The sequence below is a fragment of the Onychomys torridus genome, chromosome 16 (genome assembly GCF_903995425.1).
Source record: "Onychomys torridus chromosome 16, mOncTor1.1, whole genome shotgun sequence".
NCBI classification, from domain to species: domain Eukaryota; kingdom Metazoa; phylum Chordata; class Mammalia; order Rodentia; family Cricetidae; genus Onychomys; species Onychomys torridus.
Genome location: NC_050458.1, coordinates 48,175,040 through 48,196,461, shown reverse-complemented (window position 1 = coordinate 48,196,461; position 21,422 = coordinate 48,175,040). Strand labels below are relative to the sequence as shown.

Here is a 21,422-nt window from a genome sequence, read left to right as displayed (position 1 = left end):
GCCCTGAGGAGGGCAGTACCTCAGGACCAAGACAACTCGGGTGGGAACATGAGTTTGACAGTGGTCTGGTCTGGTTCTAGTCACATTAGGGACACAGGCTCTCCCCGAGTCTCTGCCTACATTTGGGGTTATTTACCTGAGGTAGAACATGTGCATGTTGTCTGCCTTCTCCCCTTTGCTCTATGCCTGGCTAGATGACCACCTGTCCCCAGAAGCAGTCCCAGGACCAGTTCAGATTCTCTGCCTGCTGGGACAGCTTTCCACACTGGGAGCTGGGAGGCTGTCCTTCGGGTGGCAGGAGTACTGTTTGAGTATGGCCATTGGCCTGAAATCTTTTCTTCTAGGCTTTGAATATTGAAGAAGTGAGCAGGTTTCCAGATGCTAAAATACACATCTGGTTGGTCGTCTCCAGTTGAGCACTGCTGTGACAGATGGAAACTGTCTCTGTGTGTGGTTCTATGTGGCTACTGAGACTCAATCAGGTTGTCTCTTTGTTCCTCTTGCCAAAACCCAGTGTTACTGAGCTGGGTTTTGTTACTTGTTTTTCTTCTTCTGTAAATTTCTTTTCTTTTCTTTTCTTTCTTTCTTTCTTTTTTTTTTTTTTAGAGATTTATTTGTTATGTATATAATGTTCTGTCTGCATGTATGCCTGCAGGCCAGAAAAGGGCACCAGATCTCATTACAGATGGTTGTGAGCCACCATGTGGTTGCTGGGAATTGAACTCAGGACCTCTGGGAGAGCAGTCAGTGCTTTTAACTTCTGAGCCATCTCTCCAGCCCCCTTCTGTAAATTTCTAAGTGACCACAAAGCCCCATTGGAAGAGGAGCAAGTGTGTGTCGGTGTTTCAGGGTGGGTTGTGGAGAGTTTTTTGTTTTCCTTTTTGTTGTAAGGAAAGGGAAAAGCTGAGGTATTAAGTCACAGCTCAGCTTCAGCCCTATATGTTAATGAGCTGATGAGCTGCCAGCCTTGCTGAGGAGATGAGTCAGGCTTTGCCTGGGCTGCAGGGGCTCTGTGGAGGGTTTACAATTAACAGTGGGTTCAAGAGTCCCACCCTTTAGTAAGTGGCCCAAGTCATGGTGGGTCTCTGTCATCCTAGGCTGTCTGACTTTGGTGGGGGGGTCTTAGCTGTTCAGCAGGATTCTGGGTCCCGCAGGAGGAGGTCATTACCTCCGCCTGCCAAGCGCACTGGCACTCAGGATAGCCTTTCCCTCTAGGTGCTGGAGCCAGCATCTCTCGCTCCTCTTGCATCTGCATGCAGTACCCACATGTTTGTCCTTTGCAAGGTGATGTCTTCCGCCCTCCTGCAGGTCATCCGCAGCACCCTCCTCCTCCCTTAGCTAGCTCAGCACTGGAGGAGAGAGACTTGGGAGTACCAGAGCTCTGCAGAGAGGGCGGGCCCAGACATGCCTTACAGGCTTACTGTGTACTGGAGAGTCTGGGTAGAGACTGTTGGAAACCTAAGAGAAGGTTAGAGTTCTGAAGACATTGGTAGGAAACTAATGAGAATATACTCAGTCCTGTTTCGGTGCTGTTCTCCGTGGACACCCCCCCTCACCCCCCTCTTAGTGCTGGTTCTTTCAAGGCCATAGTTGAAGGAGAAAACAGGCTGAGGAGGTAGCTCGGTTGGCAAAGTACTGGTGGGCAGGCATGGTGACCCAAGTTCAGTTCTGCAGCATCCACATGAGAAGCTGAGTGTGATGGCGCACACGCCTGGAACTCTGTGCTGGGAGGTGGAGACAGGAGGATCTCTGGGTTTGGTGGCCAGCTAATATAGCCAGATCCGTGAGTGAGTGAGTGCGTGCGTGGGTGCGTGCGTGGGTGCGTGCGTGCGTGCGTGCGTGCGTGCCAAGTTCATCAAGACCTTGTCTCAAAAAATAAAATGAGTAACAACAACAAGTAGAACAATTGAGGAAGATTTTCACACACACACACACACACACACACACACACACACACACACAGGGCGAAACTGTTTTCATAGCTTTCTGTGCTTCAGCTTCTCTAGTGTCACTCTTTGTGTGTGAGGAAGGGTAGCCTAAACTTGCCCTTGACAAAGCAGATTCAAATCTGAGCTTGCTATCCAGCCTGTCCTACCTGAGTACTTCAACCCAGCCAGTGTGACTGCAGTCAGCACACTTCTCAGCTGCTCTAAGCTTCATCTGTGAAGTGGGGGACAGTTGCTGCCACTATCAAGGTTCCTGGCACATAGTAGGCACTCAGTAGGTGGGAACACATATGTACTACTGTCATTGGAAAGTAATAATAACCCAACATGTAAGGATTGAGTTACATGTTACCTGCTCTGGGAAGCCGTCTCTGCTCGTCCATCTGCCTGAAGACCTGCTACTTCCCTTAGCCCTGCACATTGCTCAGCTGCCTTTTTCCCTGACCTACCAGTTGGTTTCTGCCACAGGACCTGACCTGGAGTTATATACTCAGAAGCTCATTTGCTGACTTATTTATTCCTGCTGGTAATAAAACAGGGGCTTGTCTGGCAACATGGGGTAGCCATCAGTGTGGGGAGATGGGATGACCCTTGAGTGAACATGAGGGGACCCTACTGCCTTACATAGCAGCAACAGATAGGCTAACCATACTGGAGGGTCTAGCAGGTAGACAGCCACACTGAGTATGTGCCTAACCCTAATACTAAGCTCTATCTCACAGGTTGGGAACTACAAACGGACCGTGAAGCGGATTGATGATGGCCACCGCCTGTGTGGTGACCTCATGAACTGTTTGCATGAGCGGGCACGCATTGAGAAGGGATATGCACAGCAGCTTACTGAGTGGGCCCGACGCTGGAGGCAGCTTGTGGAGAAAGGTAAGTACCCTGGGCATGGGTACTAACTGCTCACTTGCTAGGGATCTCCTGATGAATTGCTCACAAGTGGGCCAGGAATGCATCTTGCAGTTCTTCTGGCGCTGTGTGTGTTTTGTGGTTTTGTTTGTTTGTTTTTGTTTTTTGTGGGGGAGGGCAGTACTGTGCCTGTCAGCTAATAAGCACAGGCTGCGTGAGCTTCTGTCCTCTTCTTGGAGACAGCAAACTGCTGGCTGCGAAGATCCCTGATCTCCTGTTGCAGTCCTCCCTTATCATCCACAGGAGACTAACAGCTGCAGAGGGCCTGGGGTGCCTGTAGGATGGAGGACTGTGTCCTCGGCAGAAAGGAAGGGAGTCTACCCTGGGAGAGGGAAGAGACAAAAGAGGAACTGCACAGGCCCGAGCAGAAATCTCTGGATGGTGTCTCGGGACACTTTGTCAGTTCACGCCCTTCTTGTCCCCGTTCCCCAAGGTTCAGGAGGGAAACTCTTCATCAGGACTGTGGTCACTTTGGATAAGGGTTTGGGTAGGAAGGACAAGAAGAAAGCCGTCAGTGAAACAGGTGAAACCTGTGGAACCTAGCTGGGTCACTGAAGTGCTCACAGCAGCCAGCAGTCTGATCTGAGTCAAGCCAGAGAAGAGTGGGGTGTGGGGACTACAGAAATGTCCCCTGTCCTGTCTCCGTTGACACTGTTATGCTCTAGGCTCACTGCTCATGGGAATGAATAAAGGTGACCGATCTGTCTTATGGAGACCACTCACAGTCCTGGGCTGTCATGGGAGCATTGGTTGAGAGGCAGGCAGCTCACGTCGGAGACTTCTCCCTTTTCTGGCCACCCTAAACAAATTGAGCTCTCCAAATGCAGAAAGAGTTATATCAACAAAGACCTCAGAGGGAATGGGGAGCTGGTGTAGGTGGGTAAGCACTTGCTCTGCACATAGAGGGCCTGATTTCCAGCTCCTTCCTCTGTAAGAGTCACATGCAAGACTCGGGACAGCTCAGTGGCTAAGAGCACTAGTTACTTTCAGAGGACCTGGTTTTGTTACCAGCACCCACATGGCAGCTCAAAAACACATGTAACTCCAGTTCCAGGGATGCCAATATTCTGTTCTAGCCTTTGTGGGCACTAGGCATGCACACAGTACACATACATATATGTAGGTACTCACATGTGTTTAAAATAAATCTATTTAAACAGCCAAGCACAGCAGTGCACACCTGTAATCCCCATTCTGTGAAACAGAGACGAGAGGATCTGGGTGATTGCTGGCCAGCCTGTCCAGCTGAATCCATGAGCTCCAGGTTCCATGAGAACCTGTCTCAAAAACAAAGAGAAGTGACTAAGGACGACTCACACGAGCCTTGTCCGCCACATAAAATGTGTGTGCACGTCACATGAACATTCACTTACATAACTGCATGGAAAATATGTGTGCATATCACTGTACACATTACTCACATGCCCACATGTACATGCACACCTGTGTGCACACACAGGAGCTCAAAGAAAAGGAGTTGTCTGCAGCTGGGCTCCTCCCAGGTGGACAGCTGTGGGGTGACAGGAAGTCCTGCTGCTAGCAGAGGCCGAGTTAACATGCTTCTCCTGTGTCAGGACCACAGTATGGGACTGTGGAGAAGGCCTGGATGGCTGTCATGTCTGAAGCGGAGAGAGTGAGCGAGCTGCACCTGGAAGTGAAGGCCTCGCTGATGAATGAAGACTTTGAGAAGATCAAGAACTGGCAGAAGGAAGCCTTTCACAAACAGATGATGGGAGGCTTCAAGGAGACCAAGGAAGCAGAGGACGGCTTTCGAAAGGCTCAGAAGCCCTGGGCCAAGAAGCTGAAAGAGGTGCCTCCCTCCCTTCCTCCCTCCCTTCCTTCCTCCCACTGACAGGGCTCCCTTCCTGCACTTCCAGGAACTCACCTTCATCACAGGAGAGCATAGCTGAGGGAGAACAGGCTGTCTCTGGGCCGAGACCCTGCTTTCTGTGCCTTCTTTAAATTTGATCTGTACCAGCCCATCACAGACTCCAGACAAGCTCTCATCCAGTACCCTTTCTCTCTGCAGCCTGGAGAACTGTCTATGCAAGCAATGCAGGAGACCTTTGGACTAGTGTTAATTCAGAATTGTCCTTTTCCTTAGGTGAATTTTTCTCCCAAATTGGCACACAACACCAATTCCCACTGTTTGAAAAGCACCAGTCAAACTCACTGAGTCACTGTGGCCTTGGCTACCTGGTAGATGTCATCCAGATAGTCTGGTTTCAGCATGTTCACTTCCTGCCTATGGTGTGACCTCCACCTCACTGGAATACTGCACCTTCCCCCTTCCCCAAGAGCTGTGCTGCTTTCCCCAGAGTCATCCAGAGCATGCCTCCATCTTTGCTTGCTCTCCTTTTCTTGTTTGTTTTTTCCCTTTTTACCCTTTGCTCTTTTGGGGGACTCGCCACCCAGCTCCCAAATAAATCACACACGGAGATTTATTCTTAATTATGAATGCCCGGGCATAGCTTGGCTTGTTTCTTGTCAACTTTTCTTAAATTATTGTGTCTACCTTTTGCCTCTGGGCTTTCTCCTTGTCTTACTTCTGTAACCTTGCTTTCACTTTTCCTCTGTAGCTGGCTGGGTGGCTGGCCCCTGGCATCCTCCACTACTTGTTCTCTTGATCCTTTTCCTCTCTGGTCTCTCCTATCTATCCTCTCTGCCTGCCAGCCCCGCCTGTCCCTCTCCTGTCTCACTATTGGCCGTTCAGCTCTTTATTAGACCATCAGATGCTTTAGACAGGCACAGTAACACAGCTTCACAGAGTTCAACAGATGCAACATAAAGGAATGCAACACGTTGTTGCATCATTAAACAAATGTTCCACAACATAAACAAATGTAACACATCTTAAAATAATATTCCACAACATCCTATTCTCTATATCTTGGCTTTTACCGCACCTTCCTTCTTTCTTCCTGCCCCTGAGCCTTCATAAATGAAACTATGTTCCCTCGATGTGTCCATTACTACACTCTTCTCTTTCTCCTCGAATGAAATCTATGACTGTGGTTCAAATATGTAAGTCACTTTTAAATATGCATATATCTCTGAGAGAGGAAAGCCAGGAGATGGAGGGGCTGGGCGCTGTTAGAACCCTGGAACCCAGGTGCTGATACTTGGAAGCCTGAGCTGGGGGGGGGAGGGAGTATCTAAGCCAGTGGTTCTCAACCTGTGGGTTGGGTCACAACCCCTTTGATGGGTCAAACGATCCTTTCACAGAGTTTGAATAAGACCATCAGAAAGCACAGATGTTTACATTAAGATTCATAATAGTAACAAAATTACAGTTATGAACTGACAAGGAAAATCATTTTATGGTTGGGGATCACCACTATATTAAAGGGTCCCAGCATTAGAAAGGTTGAGAACCACTGGGCCAAGCTCGTGACCTTGAGACCAGTATAGACTGGGTTTCATGACCTTTTTGTCAAAAGAAAAGTCCTTGGAAATTGTGACCTGTTCCTGCCAGCCCACCTTAAGCCCTTTATTCATGTGAGGGTTCTCTCAAGAGTGTGTGCTCTCTGTCAGTCTTCCCCCTCCCTTCCCCACCCCTAGGGTCTCACTTTTGGCAGTGTGTCTAACTGGCTGACCTGGGCTCACTATGTAGTTCAAACTGACCTGGAACTCATAGAAATCCACCTGCCTCTGCCTCCTGGATTTAAAGGCATGCTCCACCATGCCAGGCAAGGGTTCTTTGGAACTCCTTCTGTTGACTGTCCTGACATGCACTTTCCTTGGGTACCCACACCTCTTCCTTTACTCCAGACAACGTCAGGGCTTTTCCTACCGTTCTCTATAGAGTTCTGTCCCTGAACTTCCTTCCAGTGTTCCTAGCATCTCTCCCCTGCTTGATTTTCCTCCACAGCACTTAGCCCTCCTAACTTACTCCAGCATTTAGTTATGCCTGCAGTAGGCCACCTAATTCAAACCTACAAATGAAGTCATGGGTCAGTTCTTCTGTCCTGTGTCCCCAGTGCCTAGACCCACGTGTGGACACATATTTACAGAGTGAGGCCTTTTGTTCCGGCCTGTTGTTCCAGTGACAAAGCACCGACAGTTGTCCTGCCTTTCGCTCTCGTCTGACAGCACATCCATACAGTTCCACAACCTGTGCAGTCTCTGAAGACTGACCTTGCAGCACTGTTGCAGTCAGAACTTCCTCTCCCTGTAGGTAGAAGCAGCCAAGAAAGCCCACCACACAGCATGCAAAGAGGAGAAACTGGCCATCTCTCGAGAGGCCAACAGCAAAGCAGACCCATCCCTCAACCCTGAACAGCTGAAGAAACTGCAGGACAAGATAGAAAAGTGCAAACAGGATGTCCTGAAGGTAACCCCACACTTGTTTTGCTGTGTCAAATGTTAGTGTTGTTTGTTCATCCATGTAGCACACAGTGAGGCTTTAGTACTGTTTGATGAGGTGGCTGGATGAGGATAAATGCTAATAAAACACCCCCTCCTGGGGCCTCACATGCGCACTTGAGCCCCACCTTAGCACAGGCATTGTACCTGCCTCAGCTAAGGACAGAGCCGAGTGCCAGGCAGGCAGGAGAGTGTGGTCCTTGTGCCAGGGGAACAGGTTCACTTGGGTGACTTCCCAGGAGATATATTTGAGGACATCTGGGCTGATACAGGGAAGAGCAGCTTGTGCAGGGTGCAGAAATGAGGATGGGCAGGTAAGCAGGGCTGGAGGTTAGGAGGACCAGTGCTCTTCACAGCCTGGCAGATTTAGGAGCTTTGGGATATACTGAGGAAGACCTGGAGCCAGGGAAAAGGGGAGGAGAGTATAGAAGAGGGCTGGTCAGACTGGACTAGAGATGTGGAGGGAAGGCTGCAGACAGATCCAAGGATTAGATGCAGGTAGGGAGGGTGTCTGGGAGCCCCTAGGGAAGTAAGGCATTGGAGAGAAGCACTTGCCCTGTGGCCACACCAGTAGCAACCCAAATAGCAGAGGTTACAGGAGTTGGGGGTGACAGAACAGTGGCTTTTGGCCAATAAGAAAGAGAGCAGACATCTTAATATCCAGTGCCGTGTCCTGGGAGCCCTTCTGCTTCTGCTGTTAGGTGGTCTACCTCAGTGGGTCAGTGAGAAGGTCACGTGGATGAGATTTTGTCAGAGAACTTGGTGATCTGATGCACCCCACTAGTAAAAGGAAGGCTTCTACTTGAAAGATCCCAGAGTCACAGGAATTAAACACTAGCTGGCATCTTGTCATTTAGAAGTTCCTGGGGGCCTGGGCTTCTCAACTCCCCTTCACCACTGCTCTAAAAGTGATGGCCCAGGGCCTACCTCCCTGCCGGTGGTCTGGCTAGCCTGAGTCTACAGGAGCAGATGAGGGGGTTCACAGCAGGCTGTGTCCCAAGAGGACTTCCTTGAGACTGGCAGTTGGGAGGGCTGAGCTGAGCACCTACTTGACACCCTTGAAAAACTTCAGATAAGGCTTGGCATCTCTTGGATTGTGTGATGGCATTCCTGCTTTGTGACTAAGGAGCCCAGATCAGTGAGGACAAGTAGCATGCTGCTCTGTAATGGGAGAACAGGGATTATGACTCCAGAGCCTGCGCCTGCACTACAATTTTCACCTCCACATCTAGCAAGGGGAAAGGCCATCTCCATAATGGTCTGTGGCTCAAGTATCCCCCAACCCATCTGGGGTCAGGAACTGGGGGAGTTATGGGACCAGCCTCAGGTGAGGGATCTGCACCTCCATAGAATGGGTACTTGAGCTCAAGAAACATAAGGCCTGGGGAATGCTTAGCGCCATGGTTAGGATCACAGGGACTATGCTGCCCAGGAAGGTGCATAAAAGAAAGATACGTACGTACGCGCGCGCGCGCGGATGTGTGTGTGTGTGTGTGTGTGTGTGTGTGTGTGTGTGTGTGTCTGTCTGTCTGTCTGTCTGTCTGTCTGTCTGTCTCAGTCAAGGAAGGAGAGGAGAAGCCTTCCTCCCCACCACTACCACACAGATATCTGTGCTTCTGCATAGTAGGGTCTTTCTCAGAACAGACCTAGAGTATGAGAGGTCTAACGTGAAGTGTCTGTCAAAGAGACAGGCACTTGTAGTGGCTTCGCTTTTGGAACTCGCCCTCCCTGAGTGGTCTGCCAGCAGTCTCAGAGCCTGAGTGACCTGTGTAGCCCTAGGGTGCTGGAGAGAGTGCAGGCTAGTTCACAGGAAGTGTACCTTGCAGTGTCCATCAGAGAGGAGGTTCATATCAGGGGCACAGCATCTCTGAGGGGCCATTGGGGACTTTGTACATCTCTGCCAGGGGATTTTCTGAATAGTGATGACGCTGCTTGGTCCTTGGTTGATGCAGGGCATAGGCCATAGCCTCAGCATAATTAGGCTAGAAGAGGGGGAGTCCAGAAAGAGGAACATCTATGGTTCTCAGAGACAGCCAGAGGCTTTGTGATTTGAAGGCTCCTGCTCCTCAGTGCTGAGGGCCTGTGATCCAGGGCTCCTACACAGTGCTTCCAGGTTGCAGCACAGGATAGTACCAAAGATGATGGGGTATAACCAGAGGGTCTGGGGAACTCGGTTCTTGTATAAGTGGCCTTTCCTTTCCTCATAGAGGACCTAACTTGACCATTTTTAAGTTTAGAAAAGAGCAAGGAACCAGATGCCAAGAGAGGGGCCCAGAATGTGGGTGGAGCCATCCTTGGTAGGTCAGGAAGGGCTTCCAGAAGAGGAGTCAGCTTAGAATGTACAGAAAGGAGCGTCCAAGTCTGAGTCCTGGGGTAGGTGAGTAGAGTTGGTGCCCACTGTGAAAGATACAGAAGTTGTTCCAGGGGCCTGGGTACCTTCCTTGGAACAGTGGATGCATTCGTGTAGAGTAAAGTAGTTTCAGGCAGACCCACAACTCTAGTTTCAGCTCACAGGGCAGTGTAATGTAAAACCTTGTAACAAATCGGTGGTGAGACCTCCAGTCCCTCACTTCATCCTGGAAAAGGTCTGTCAGCAGCACATACAGGCATCTGCCACTCGGGTAGTCAGTTCTTGTCACTGTGAAATGCCCAAGGAACAACTTGAAGGAGAAACAGCTTCTCTTAGCTTACTCTCGGAACCATTAGGCAGGGCTGCCTGGCTCTGTTGTTCTGGACCTTCTAGGGGCAAGTTAGAGCACCATTCCAGTGGGAGCATGCGGTAGGGAAAGCTACTTACCTATAGCAGCCAGAAACAGCACAGGGGAGGAAGGGCCCAGATAGAAGACAGATCCATGAGAGACATGATCTCTGAGACTCGCTTCCTCAAACTGGGCCCTGCCTCCTAATAATCCATTGAGATGTGAATTTTTTTTATGAAGTTAGAACCCACCTTAACCATCAGTAGCCCATCTGAATGATGATGGGACCATCTCTCACCTGTATCTACCTGCGTGGTCCTTGCTCCGGGGAGAGGCAGAGCAGGCACAGAGTGACTTGCCATGGAGAAGCACAGGAGCTGGACTGGACTTGGAGAAAGCCAGGCTCCAGAACTTCTGCTCCCACATTTGGGATCTGGGAGGCCCGAGAAGAGTGGGGCACATGGGGTGCACAGAGGTGGGCTGGAGACAAATCTCTGTCTGTGGCAATTTTTACACAGACCAAGGACAAGTATGAGAAGGCCCTGAAGGAACTTGACCAGACCACGCCCCAGTACATGGAGAACATGGAGCAGGTGTTCGAGCAGTGCCAGCAGTTTGAGGAGAAGCGTCTGCGCTTCTTCCGGGAGGTTCTGCTGGAGGTTCAGAAGCACCTGGACCTGTCCAATGTGGCTAGGTAAGCTTCCCTGAGGCAGAGAACTCATCAGTGAGAGTCACAGGGAGGCTGGGGGCGGGGCGCTCACCCACAGGGCTTTGCACACCACATTCCGGAGGCCCAAGAGGGCCATGGAAGGCTCCATGCTGCCAGCTCCAAAGGGGTCTGGACAGGAAGGGAAGCTGTCTGATCTGGTGCCACAGCCAGGACCAGCCAGACCCAGCATTCTGGAAATCCACCTGCACCGGTGTACCACTGGCCAGGCCTCGTGTCTTCTGCCCCCAAGGACAGTCCCTTGTAGAGGTCCTCTCTTCCCTGCTGCCAGCTTGACCGTTGACATCTTAGTGGCTGTAGTCCTGGGGAGGCCAGGCAGCAAGACCATCTCCAGTTTGACTCGTGACACAGTGTGCCTGCATCAGGAGAGAGCCAGATAACGGGACAGAGACAGAAATCCACTTCCTCCATCCTTCTGACAGAAGCGTTGAGAAATGAATGTCAGGTCAAAGCTTGTTGTTAGTAGAAAACGACATTCCTTTTGTCTCTTCTAAAAAGATGGAAAGCAGTCACTGCACAGGGGCTCTGCTGTCATTTCATCTCTGTGACAGCCTGGAAAGTAGGCCGAATTGTCCCCATCTTGCTGATGAGGAAACGGAGCTGCTACACAGCTTTTAGGGGACAGGGACAGGGACGGGGCTGGGACTGTGTCCTGCCCTTCTGTGTATGAGGTACCTTCCACTGTTTGTACTTGGCTCTGGCAAAGGCCTGAATCTCTATGTTCCAAGTCACCTCTGGGGTACATGGTGCAGTGGCTCCTAGGGCTGCTGTGACAGAATCTGGGTGGCATGGCAGACACCGAGGGACGCTCATCCCTCAGTTCTAGAAGACAGAAGTCAGAAACCACGGTGTCGTCACACTCCCCACTGAAGGCTCCAGGCAGGTCCTTCTGCCTCTTCCAGCTTGTGGGTCTGCCACAGTCCTCAGCTTTCCCGACATCTGACCACTTCTCTCCAGGCCTCTGGCCATCTTTCCCTGAGTATCTAGGGTAGATTTCTCCTTCTTTCTAAGGACAGCAGCCCGGCCGCACTGGGGCCATTTTACTGAACCTGTTTTAAGCTGTTCACCTCTAAAAGACCCTGTTTTCAGAAAAGGTCACAACCTGAGGTTAGGACTTCAGCTATTGTATTTGGAGAACACAATTCAATCCTTAGAATAGGTATTATACCCACTCAGCAGAGAAGGAAACTGAGGCTCAGAAAAGGAGAAGAACCGCCTATGTGGACAATAAGTGATCTATCAGGTCCGGCCTAGCCCCGTGTTCTTGGTCGTAGGAGGCCGGACTGGGTCTTGTAGTTCTGGCCTCCTCCCATACTACCTTTCACATAGGGAGGAAACGTCCAGCTCTCCTGAGAGAAAGGGAGGAGGAGGCACTCTGACATTCTCCTCTAAAGGCTTCTTCCTCAATATGACCTGACCCAGTGGGACTGCACAGTTGCACCCACAGAGCACACCCAGGATTTGATGCAGGGCAAGTCTCAGTGTGCCCCTGGTTTGATACAAAGCTTATTTGTTGGTGGGTCCCAGGTTCTAGAGGATGGTGTCTGCATCTGTACATGTGACACCAGGGAATGGCATCCCTGACGTGTGTCTGGGAAACTGTGTGGCTGCAGAGACTATCATGCAGGCTCCAGGGCCTGCTGTGGCTGTGAGGAATGGTGGCTGGGCCCTGCTTTTATAGAGCTTTCTATGTGTGATTTAGCTACAAAGCCATTTACCGAGAGCTGGAACAGAGCATCAAAGCAGCTGATGCAGTAGAGGATCTGAGGTGGTTCCGAGCCAACCATGGGCCAGGCATGGCCATGAACTGGCCACAGTTTGAGGTAAGATGGTTGTGTGCCTATAACTCTGCCCACCTGGGAAGAGACCTTTGCCCCTCTAGTTGAGCTATGCATGTTGCTCTCAGACCATGCTTTGTATATACAATAGTCCTGACTGGGGTAGTGTCTAGTGTCCCAGTACTGTATCTGAAGTCCTCAGATACTCTCAGGTCACCATTAGCACTCCACTGTTGTCCCAGACAAAATACTTGTGTTTATCCCTCCTCCCAGGGTATCCATGAAGTGAAGTGCCCAGTCTGTCCCCAGGCCTCATGTTGGGCCACAAGTACAGCCAGTAACAGTGAACTGCTCTCTTTATCCTTTCTCTGGGGGCTTTTTCCTGCCTTGGGCTGTAAATCCAAGGAGTCTTGTCTCAACATTAGTTTGCCTATTCTCCCATTTTGTGGGTCTTAGCGTTATAAAATCCATAGGCCTACGGATCCTGAGGCTAGGCTTTGATCACCAGGCCTACCCAGCTCCCTGTCAGCAGTGCAGAAGGAAGTGGCTGGAAGCCCCACCAGCCATGTTCCCTGAAGGAGGCATTCTCTCCTCCTCATTCACATGGTGTGGCATCAGCCCCCACCTTGTAACTGCTAATAAGAGTCCTCCAAGCCGGGCAGATGCCCTTAACATGGCTATGGCGTCTCTGACCTGACAGTAGCCAGAGCCTGGGCTACATCTATCCTTACCCTTTCAGCTGTGGGACTTGGGCAAGCAGCTACCCCTTGTATGGCTTAGTTTTTACATGTTAAAGTATGAAGAGCAGCTTGTGGTTATTGAAGGGCATAACCTAATCTATGATGGGTTATCACATAGACCTGGGCTCCCCGCAAGTTCCTCAGCCTTTTTTGACTGGTATTGGTCCTCACCCCCACACTTCTAATTTTTGGAAATTCATATGATTTCTCCAAATTGTGTCCCCTGCATCTACCTATCAAGAGGCTGCAGAGCAGGTGGGGCCCTAGGAGACCCTGGGGTCCAGGGCCTTTTCTAGTGAAGTAGCCATAGAAGGAGTAGGCCTCTTCCTTCTCCTGGCATGGAGCACTTGGAAGAAGTACGCTGAGTGGTATCTTAGGCATAGCTCATACTCAGATCCCAGTTTCTCTAGAGTGGCACAGGACACCATGTATGTGATAGTCCTGTTCCCTCAGGGTGGCTACTCTTCCAGAGGGAGCAGCAGGGGGAAAGATTGGGCTGACGGTCCTCCTGGAGGGCGTACCTGACCAGAGTCTGTGGGCTCTTCTCTGTGGGTCCCTGGCTAGGGACCAGCCCTCCTGTGTCCTTATGTTCACATTGATAGTTATTGCTGGGTTGTCTCTGACTTTCTCTAATGAAGTTGTTTTCGTTTTTCATGCCACAAGGATGAAGTAAGTTTCTGTTTTGTGATTAACTCATGGATTGCTGAGCCCCCTGCTGCATGTAGTCAGCCCACTTAGTCGCTTGTCTGTGGGGACCCTGGTTCTGTGGCAGAGAGTCTGACATTAGCTCTTTCTTCCAAGTTCCAAAGAACTTGTCAAGTTCCTGGTGTGATCCTGTCAGTCCCCAAGCTGCCTTGTGAGACTCCACTTAGAGTCAGAGGTCACATGGGGAACTTGAGATTCCAGCTGAGTTCTTAGCCCACTTTCTTCTATCCGGACAGTCACTGATAGACAGGGTGACTTGGGTTGAGCTCCATGGGCCAAGGCTGTGATCTCTCTGTTTCCCTATGTCACAGATCAAAAGCCAGGTTTAATGTAGCTAAAAGGCACTGTGACCTTGATCTTTTGAAAGATGGAACAAAGATGGACTCTAAAGCAAATCAGATTTAAATTTTTAAATTAAGTGTGTGGGGGAGCCTCTTGGTGGAGTTGGTTGGTTTTCTCCTTCCTTCTTTACATGGGCTCTGGAGATTGACGTTGGCTTGTCACCCTTTCAAGGTAGATGCTTTTTTTTTTTTTAAAGTCTGATTAGCCATCTCACAGGATTATAGTTACATTTGTTTGATAAATGGAGATGGGAGGTAAGGAGGATTTTTTTTTTGAAAACCAAGACATAGCCCCCTTTCCACCTGTATGTTTCAACAGTTGGTGAAAGCTTCTTGTCAGGAAGTCAGAAAACCTGTGGGGACACAAACTCTCTGTCCTTCTCTGGTGGCTGCCAGCATGTCATCTGATTAAAAGTGGTGAAAGGTCCACTTTGAAGACCTGAGCATTCAGTGCCTGCCTGTTGGTCTCCTTTGCTATGCCATAACCACCTAGCCTCTGATTTTATTTGCAGTCCTGGGTCAGTTTCCTATGGTCAGGCCTGCTCAGGACCCTTCAGAGAGCTGTCAACCCTGTGACAGTTTAGAGCATAAATGGAAAGGATCCTCAATGCTCAAGGACTAAGCCGTGTGCCTCAGCCAGGCTCCCTATAGGGCTGGCTTTGGTCTCCATGACAGACTTGAGACCCCCAGAGCCCATGGCATAGGGGGATAGAGGCTAAGAGCAGTGGTGAGCAGGGAATGGGTTAGAAGGCTCTTGAGGAAGTAACCGTCATCAGCCATGGTTTAGTGTTTCAGTGGGGGGTGTTGCTGGGGATAGAATCCATGGCCTTATATATGCTAGGCAGGCACTCTACCACTGAACTACATCCCAGCCCTCAGACCTGGGTCTCTTGTCACCCAGGTCTCATGTCCTATGAAGTCTGCCGTTTCATGTCAAGGCCCTGTGGTTAAATGGGTACCGAACTTCATAGCCTTTAGGCCCAAAAGGCAGCTTGAGGTTTGCTGGGAAACGGAAGAGCAGGGGCCACAAGGCTGAATGTTACTAATAGCACAAGATAGGCAGCTGCTGGCTGAGCAGAGGTTTTGGAGCTCTGTGGTTTCCCAGAAATGAACCTCCCGTTTCTTTCCCTGGACCGCTTGCCCAGGAGTGGTCTGCAGATCTGAACCGAACTCTCAGCCGGAGGGAGAAGAAGAAGGCTGCTGACGGTGTCACCCTAACAGGAATCAACCAAACGGGGGACCAGTCTGGACAGAACAAGCCTGGCAGGTGAGCTCCAGGCACAGTTCCAGTCTGAAACTAACCATCTGGTCAGGACTGATGAGGATCTGCTGGTCCTGGGATGCCACCAGCTTGGGCACTTGGATGATTACACATGAGACAGAGACCCCAAGAACAGATGTCCTGCAAACGCTGAGCTCTGGGTGAAGCATCTCTCACTTCTCTTTCTGCTCGCTGCTGGAGTTCCTGTAAGATCCAGAGAATGCCTTTTGCACATTGTACCTGTACTGGTACATGAGGTGCTGGTGTTAGCTGCTTGTGTTCATCTCCATGGTGCAGCCCTGGTGGAAACAGCAAATAGAGACATGATGTCAGTGGCATCATCCTACGGGACTTCTGTGTGCAGGTGCTGGTAGATGCAGGACAGTGGGGGATGGTCACATGTCCCCCTTGCTTAGTGGTAGTTATTTCTGAATAGGCTCAGGGTGTATGTAACTCAGCAGCAGATCATTTGTCAGGCAAGTAAAGGCCCTAGGTTCAGTCCCAGCACCCTGAACAGACTATTCCCTTGTTCCCAAGGACAGAAATCTCTGACTAGATTATCTAAAAAGACTTGTGGTTAGGAGTACCAACTGTTGTCATTAGAACCTTCTGGAAAGTATGTGCTGTAGGACGTGCGTGGCTAGAGGTTTCTGTGCTATGCTTAGGTAATTGTCACCTTAGCTCAGGTTCCAGGGACATGCTTATGGCCCAGGCACTAAGACCCCTGTCCTCCCAGGCTCCCCAGTTACACATGGCTGTCCCTGCTCAGCGGCTGTGCCCAGAGGCTGTGTAGAGAGCTCTTTCTTAAGGGCCTAACCTCAGAACCAAGCCATGCTCCCCAGTATGCGCAGTGCTAGGGGGAGGAAGGAAGGAACTGGGACTCAGAGGAGATCCTGTGAACTAGTGGCTAGTCAGAGAGAATGCACCAGGTCAGTGCACAGCACTGAGTCCCTCAGAAAAGACAGCTAGAGCAGGGAGCCCAGGAGGGCAGAGGGTCTGGTGGTGTCCAACACGCTGCCTGCACAGTACAGACAACCAGCCAGCGCCACTCCGTAGCATCTGGGGGGTTCCCACCCTCCCTGATGGCTCTGGAGTAGTAGCTGCTCAGTTTCATGCTGCCCAAATCCCAGGTCACTGGTGTGGGTGGCAGTTTTAGCCATGGGAGCCCACCCAGGGTGAGTCTTTCTATACGTTTTTCTTGTGGTGGCTCCCCGCAGCCCCTTCATCCCACTCCCTACTAGTACCCAGTGTCTCTGGCTGACACTTAGCTGGGAGACAGTTGGCAAAGGTACAGGAATGGTTTGGCTCCAGAGCACTAGAGGGCCCTCCTGTGCACAAGCCTTAGTTCTGACTGTGGAAGCTCCAGAACCAGGGAGCTGGCCATTGACCTATTAGTAGTTAGAAGGGGCACTGGAGAACTGAGGAGGTCCCTACTCCATGGATACAGTCCTTCTGGGGCTGCTGCTTCCCAGAGCAGCTCACCATCTGACTAAACCTCATGTGGGAATGAGGGGGAAAGAGACTGGAGAAACCCTGAGCCAGGAAGTGCTTATGCACCTGCGGTGGACGATTAATTGTAGATGATCAAGGTATAGTGAGTGACACATGGAAGTATAGCCACATGTCCTACTAACATAATCTTTCAATCAGCATCCTCCTTATCAAATGAAGGAGGAGCTGCTGTAACTCTAGAGATACTGTCACTGTCTGCAGCTGGAATCACCAGGCCCCTCGGTGGGCCCCAAGCTGTGATCCCTGAAAGCTCTCTTTCTCCCCCATAGCAACCTTAGTGTCCCGAGCAACCCCGCCCAGCCCACGCAGTTACAATCCAGCTACAACCCCTTCGAGGACGAGGACGACACGGGCAGCACCGTCAGTGAGAAGGAGGACATTAAGCCCAAAAAGTTGGTGAACACACACTTCCCCCTGGCTTCCACCTCACTCTGTGTCTCCTTTCTCTCTATCCAGGGGTCTCTGGGGCTCTCACCTCCTCACTTCAGTAATGCATGAGTCCTGCAGGACCTGGGCGCCTGCCCTCTGTATTCCGGGCCTGCTGGGACAGTGTCAGGCCTCTCCACCTCTCTGGGAGGGCACAGCTAACACTCTTTGGTTGCTTTTCCTCTGTCTTTTGTTAACCCTTTAAGGCCTGAGCAGTATCACTACAGGAAGACAGACAGGCAGTCTAAGCTGGGGGAGCTGCTGAAACAGGTCGAGGTCTACCTGCAGGCACTACTCTGGGGTATTGGCAACCCCCCAGCTTCTCATGAGGGCTCAGAGGGGCCTGGCTGCACCTGCCCGTGGGGCAGGAACTCTGGGTGGGGACCTCATGTCCTCTAGCAGTCTCGTCCGTGCTAAGAACCTCATGGCATCCTCTGTTGCAGTGTCAGCAGCTACGAGAAGACTCAGAATTACCCTACTGACTGGTCTGACGATGAGTCTAACAACCCTTTCTCTTCCACGGATGCCAACGGGGACTCGAACCCATTTGACGAGGATACTACCTCAGGGACGGAAGTGCGAGTTCGGGCCCTCTATGACTATGAGGGGCAGGAACACGATGAGCTGAGTTTCAAGGCTGGTAGGTGACCTTCCCAGTACCCACCCTGGGAATGGAGGCCTCCAACCTGCTGAGGGGACTTGTCTTCTGTTCTCGAACTCTTGTAAAGTTCCTGCTAGTTTCCTGTGTTGGTCTTAACCACGGTAACTTTCCCTACCCAATCTTTGCGTGTCCCCTTGTCCCGGCCAGGGAGGTGATAATGTGTTGTTCGTGTCTGGGCAGTTGAAGGCCATCTCTGACTTGTGCTTTGTTAACCATTGACCTTCACTGTCTGCTGGCTGTTAGTCACTGGCTGATATTATCTCCTCTGATTTCACAGGTGTCTGAGTGCTGTTAATTTTCTTCATATCTCTGTGTTCTGGTGTTTATGTGATTAACTTGTCCCAGGGTTAACTGTCGAAGCCACCAAACTATAGCTGCAGTCTTTCTTGAGTACCTCATTGTTAGCTCTTTTCCTCTGGTCTCCTAGGCAGAAGCTTCTTGCAAGAAGCTATGCTTACAATTTGGCCTGTCATTAGAAGTGAGATTATAAGGACAATAGTGACTTAAGTGTGTCCTTCAGAGCCTTTGAGGGCTAGTCAGAATGCCATCACTGGTGGAGACCGCTGTCCATCCTCTTAGCTGTGTAGCTGGGGTATCTCATGCTGCACCCTAGTCCTCTTGTTTCTCCTCTTTGGGTACTGCAGACTTTGTTGTGCTGGTCTTTTTAGCCCTGCCTCTGTCCTCACTGTGAGCCAAGGCAGTTTTCACTGTGCAGTTTTTCCTTACTGCCCCAGAGAGTGAGCTCTTGTGTCCTGATAGCACAGCACGCTCATGCTCTCTGCATCCTGGGTACCTTGTGTGTTACTGGGAACCTCATGTGTTAGCACTCAGGCCTCGGCCGTCTCTTCATCTGCAAATGGAAGTGTCTAGAGAGACCAGTGGCTCTGCCAGGCCAGCAGGAGCTCAAGAAGCAAAACCTCAGGGGCTGCAGGAATGAGCCCCAAGGACACCTTGAGCCACCACACAGAACGAAAACATGGGGGCATGTTGCTAAGCAAGGCAGCCCAGGACACACAGGACAGACACGAGGCTGAGCCTGGTGCTGTTACAACCTGGACTGCTACTTGCTCCAGGTTTACTCTGAGAGCTGCCGCCTTCAGACCCCAGTGGTCCCTGTGACAGAAGCTTTGAATACAGTGTAGTAGTGAGATATCCCGGTCTCGCCTCACCTTCAGGAAGCTGCCTGTCCCTCTGCCCTGGAGACCCTCTGAGGATCTGTCTAGATGCACGTTCCACATCCACATGGGATTTGGATGCACAGGTGACTTAGTGGCCCACCCTGTCACTAAGGCAACCCTCTTTTTGTCTTGCAGGTGATGAGCTGACCAAGATAGAGGATGAGGATGAACAGGGTTGGTGCAAGGGACGCTTGGACAGCGGCCAGGTTGGCCTATACCCTGCCAACTACGTGGAGGCTATCCAGTGACAGGCCATGGGCAGGCTGGTGGAGAGACGGAAGTGGGCAGTTCAGGGGCTCCGTTAGCCGTGGCCTGTGCAGCGACACCTCTAGTTCCCCCAGCAGCCGTCTAGGCATCCACTCCACCTGCAAAAGATGATGGTTCTGTTGTTCTTGGCTTCCTGGTGTATTTTGAAGGCAGATGAGCTGGTGATTTCACTGGGGACTTGGCCCCTTTCCAAGCACATCTGGGCAGATCTAGGCACAGGAAGAAACATACATCCAACAGCAAAGCCAAGCCCTTCCCTACCCCTACCAGCTCTCTGTATCATGGATCTGCACCTTCTTGCCCTTGCCTCTCCTGAGTCAATGACGGATCACACTGATTCTTGTTCCACTGATTATTTTCTCTGATGAGTCCCTACCTGCAAGTTCAGTGAACAGACTTCAACGCCGTTTTCTGAGTAAAGAGTTTGAGTTTTTAATTTAAAGGCAATGTACAGTTATACTTTTTTATATGCTCTTCCAGTCACGTAAATTATGGCCTAGATTGATCCGAGATATTCTCTATGTAAGGTGTCTTCATTTCTCTGCTTTGTCCAGATGTGGGGTTGCTGTAGCAGGGGTTCCATGGCAAGTGCCAGTTGTAGGGGTAACATTTTGCAGCATTCCCCAATATCACCATGTTTAGAAATTATTTTCACTCTATTCTTGCTTCAGTTTTTGCAGATTAACAGTTTTTAAATTAGTGATGTGGAAAGTTAGGAGAAGACTAACTTTTCAAAGCAGCCGCATCTGCAGATTAAGATGCTTTACATTAGACTCATGTCTTGCTGTATATCTGTATATATTATTTGATATTCAGAGAATCTATAAAGTTCACCTACTGTTGAAATGAGAGTTGGCGGCTTCTGACAGCAGGTATTGTCAACTGCTTGAAGCCCATGGCATTGAGGCACAGGCCCGGCTGGCCGACAGCCTCCTCCCAGTTAAGATGTGGCTCTGGCCTCTGAGTGGAGGCTGCTGAGAAGACTAATTCTCCCTGGCCAGAGCTCCAGCTCCGTGGCAGAGCACTGGAAAAGCTCCCAGGTCTTTGCTGTCATCACAGGCTTCACAGTCCCTGTGCCACTCACTGCAGAGTTCCAGGGCTCCACCCCCAGCACAAGTCCCTCCAGGTACCCTTGTCCTCCAGGACAGTGGGACTGCTCGGAGCCCCAGGGATAGCTCAGGGAGGGCCTTTATTTTGTTAGCTCAGACAGTGTGCAGTGTTGCACATCAGCAGCTTGTGTTTCTCAGTGTTTGCCGTGAGCGCCCTGTCACTGTGGCTGTGTGTCCTGACAACTTACCAGCAGAAGTCCTCGTTCCTCAGCTATAGTCCTTAATGTTTAGGAAGTCCTTAAATGTATAGTATTTTAGAAGAAGAACAAATGAATAAACAGTTGATCTTGTGCGTTTGACAGACCCTTTTCTTTGCCTCCACCTCATGTTCACACAGCTGATAGACCTGTCTCTAGGGCACAGCAACTGAAACGGGGCAAGATCCAGTACACAGGACCTCTTCTCAGGGCCACGGCTCAGGGTCCTGCCACCAGAGGCCGAGGACTTGAGGCACCTTGGGCATCCCTGGGGAGGGTGTCCCTGGTGCTACCCTCTCTCCTGACCTAACAGAACAAGACCAGCAGCCACTCTTCCCCATACCTGTGTGTACCTACTGTGTGTTGACCTTGTGTGTCACTGTTGTATTTTCTGCAAATAGCTGGTCTTGGGGTGTAATGTGAACAACGCAGGTCCCAGCTGGTCCTAGGTGCACAGAAAATCTCCAAGAACCTTGTCTCCTATTGGGATCAACTGAGGAAATCAAGCCAGTCTTGGTAGCCCTAACCAGTCTAGTGAGAAGGTCCTTGTCATGGTAATGACCACCTATGCTGGGGACCTGTCACTACCCTTGGC

The 21,422-nt window shown here is 50.7% G+C and overlaps 1 protein-coding gene across 8 annotated transcripts in view; it reads left to right on the top strand.

Annotated features, from left to right (window-relative positions):
• Positions 1 to 20,929, top strand: part of Pacsin2 (protein kinase C and casein kinase substrate in neurons 2) — a 101,819-nt gene extending 80,890 nt beyond the window's left edge. For 4 of the 8 annotated variants that reach the window (XM_036208060.1, XM_036208065.1, XM_036208064.1 and 1 more), the window contains exons 3-12: positions 2,669 to 2,825; positions 4,436 to 4,671; positions 7,039 to 7,194; positions 10,444 to 10,619; positions 12,355 to 12,475; positions 13,834 to 13,839; positions 15,362 to 15,483; positions 17,259 to 17,381; positions 17,859 to 18,055; positions 19,390 to 20,929. In XM_036208060.1, coding sequence (XP_036063953.1) covers positions 2,669 to 2,825; positions 4,436 to 4,671; positions 7,039 to 7,194; positions 10,444 to 10,619; positions 12,355 to 12,475; positions 13,834 to 13,839; positions 15,362 to 15,483; positions 17,259 to 17,381; positions 17,859 to 18,055; positions 19,390 to 19,502 — 1,407 coding nt within the window. In that variant the 3' untranslated portion in view covers positions 19,503 to 20,929. The remainder of the gene's footprint in view (positions 1 to 2,668; positions 2,826 to 4,435; positions 4,672 to 7,038; positions 7,195 to 10,443; positions 10,620 to 12,354; positions 12,476 to 13,833; positions 13,840 to 15,361; positions 15,484 to 17,258; positions 17,382 to 17,858; positions 18,056 to 19,389) is intronic. The other 4 variants (XM_036208066.1, XM_036208067.1, XM_036208068.1 and 1 more) reach the window with 3 other exon arrangements.
• The last annotated feature ends 493 nt before the right edge of the window (positions 20,930 to 21,422 follow it).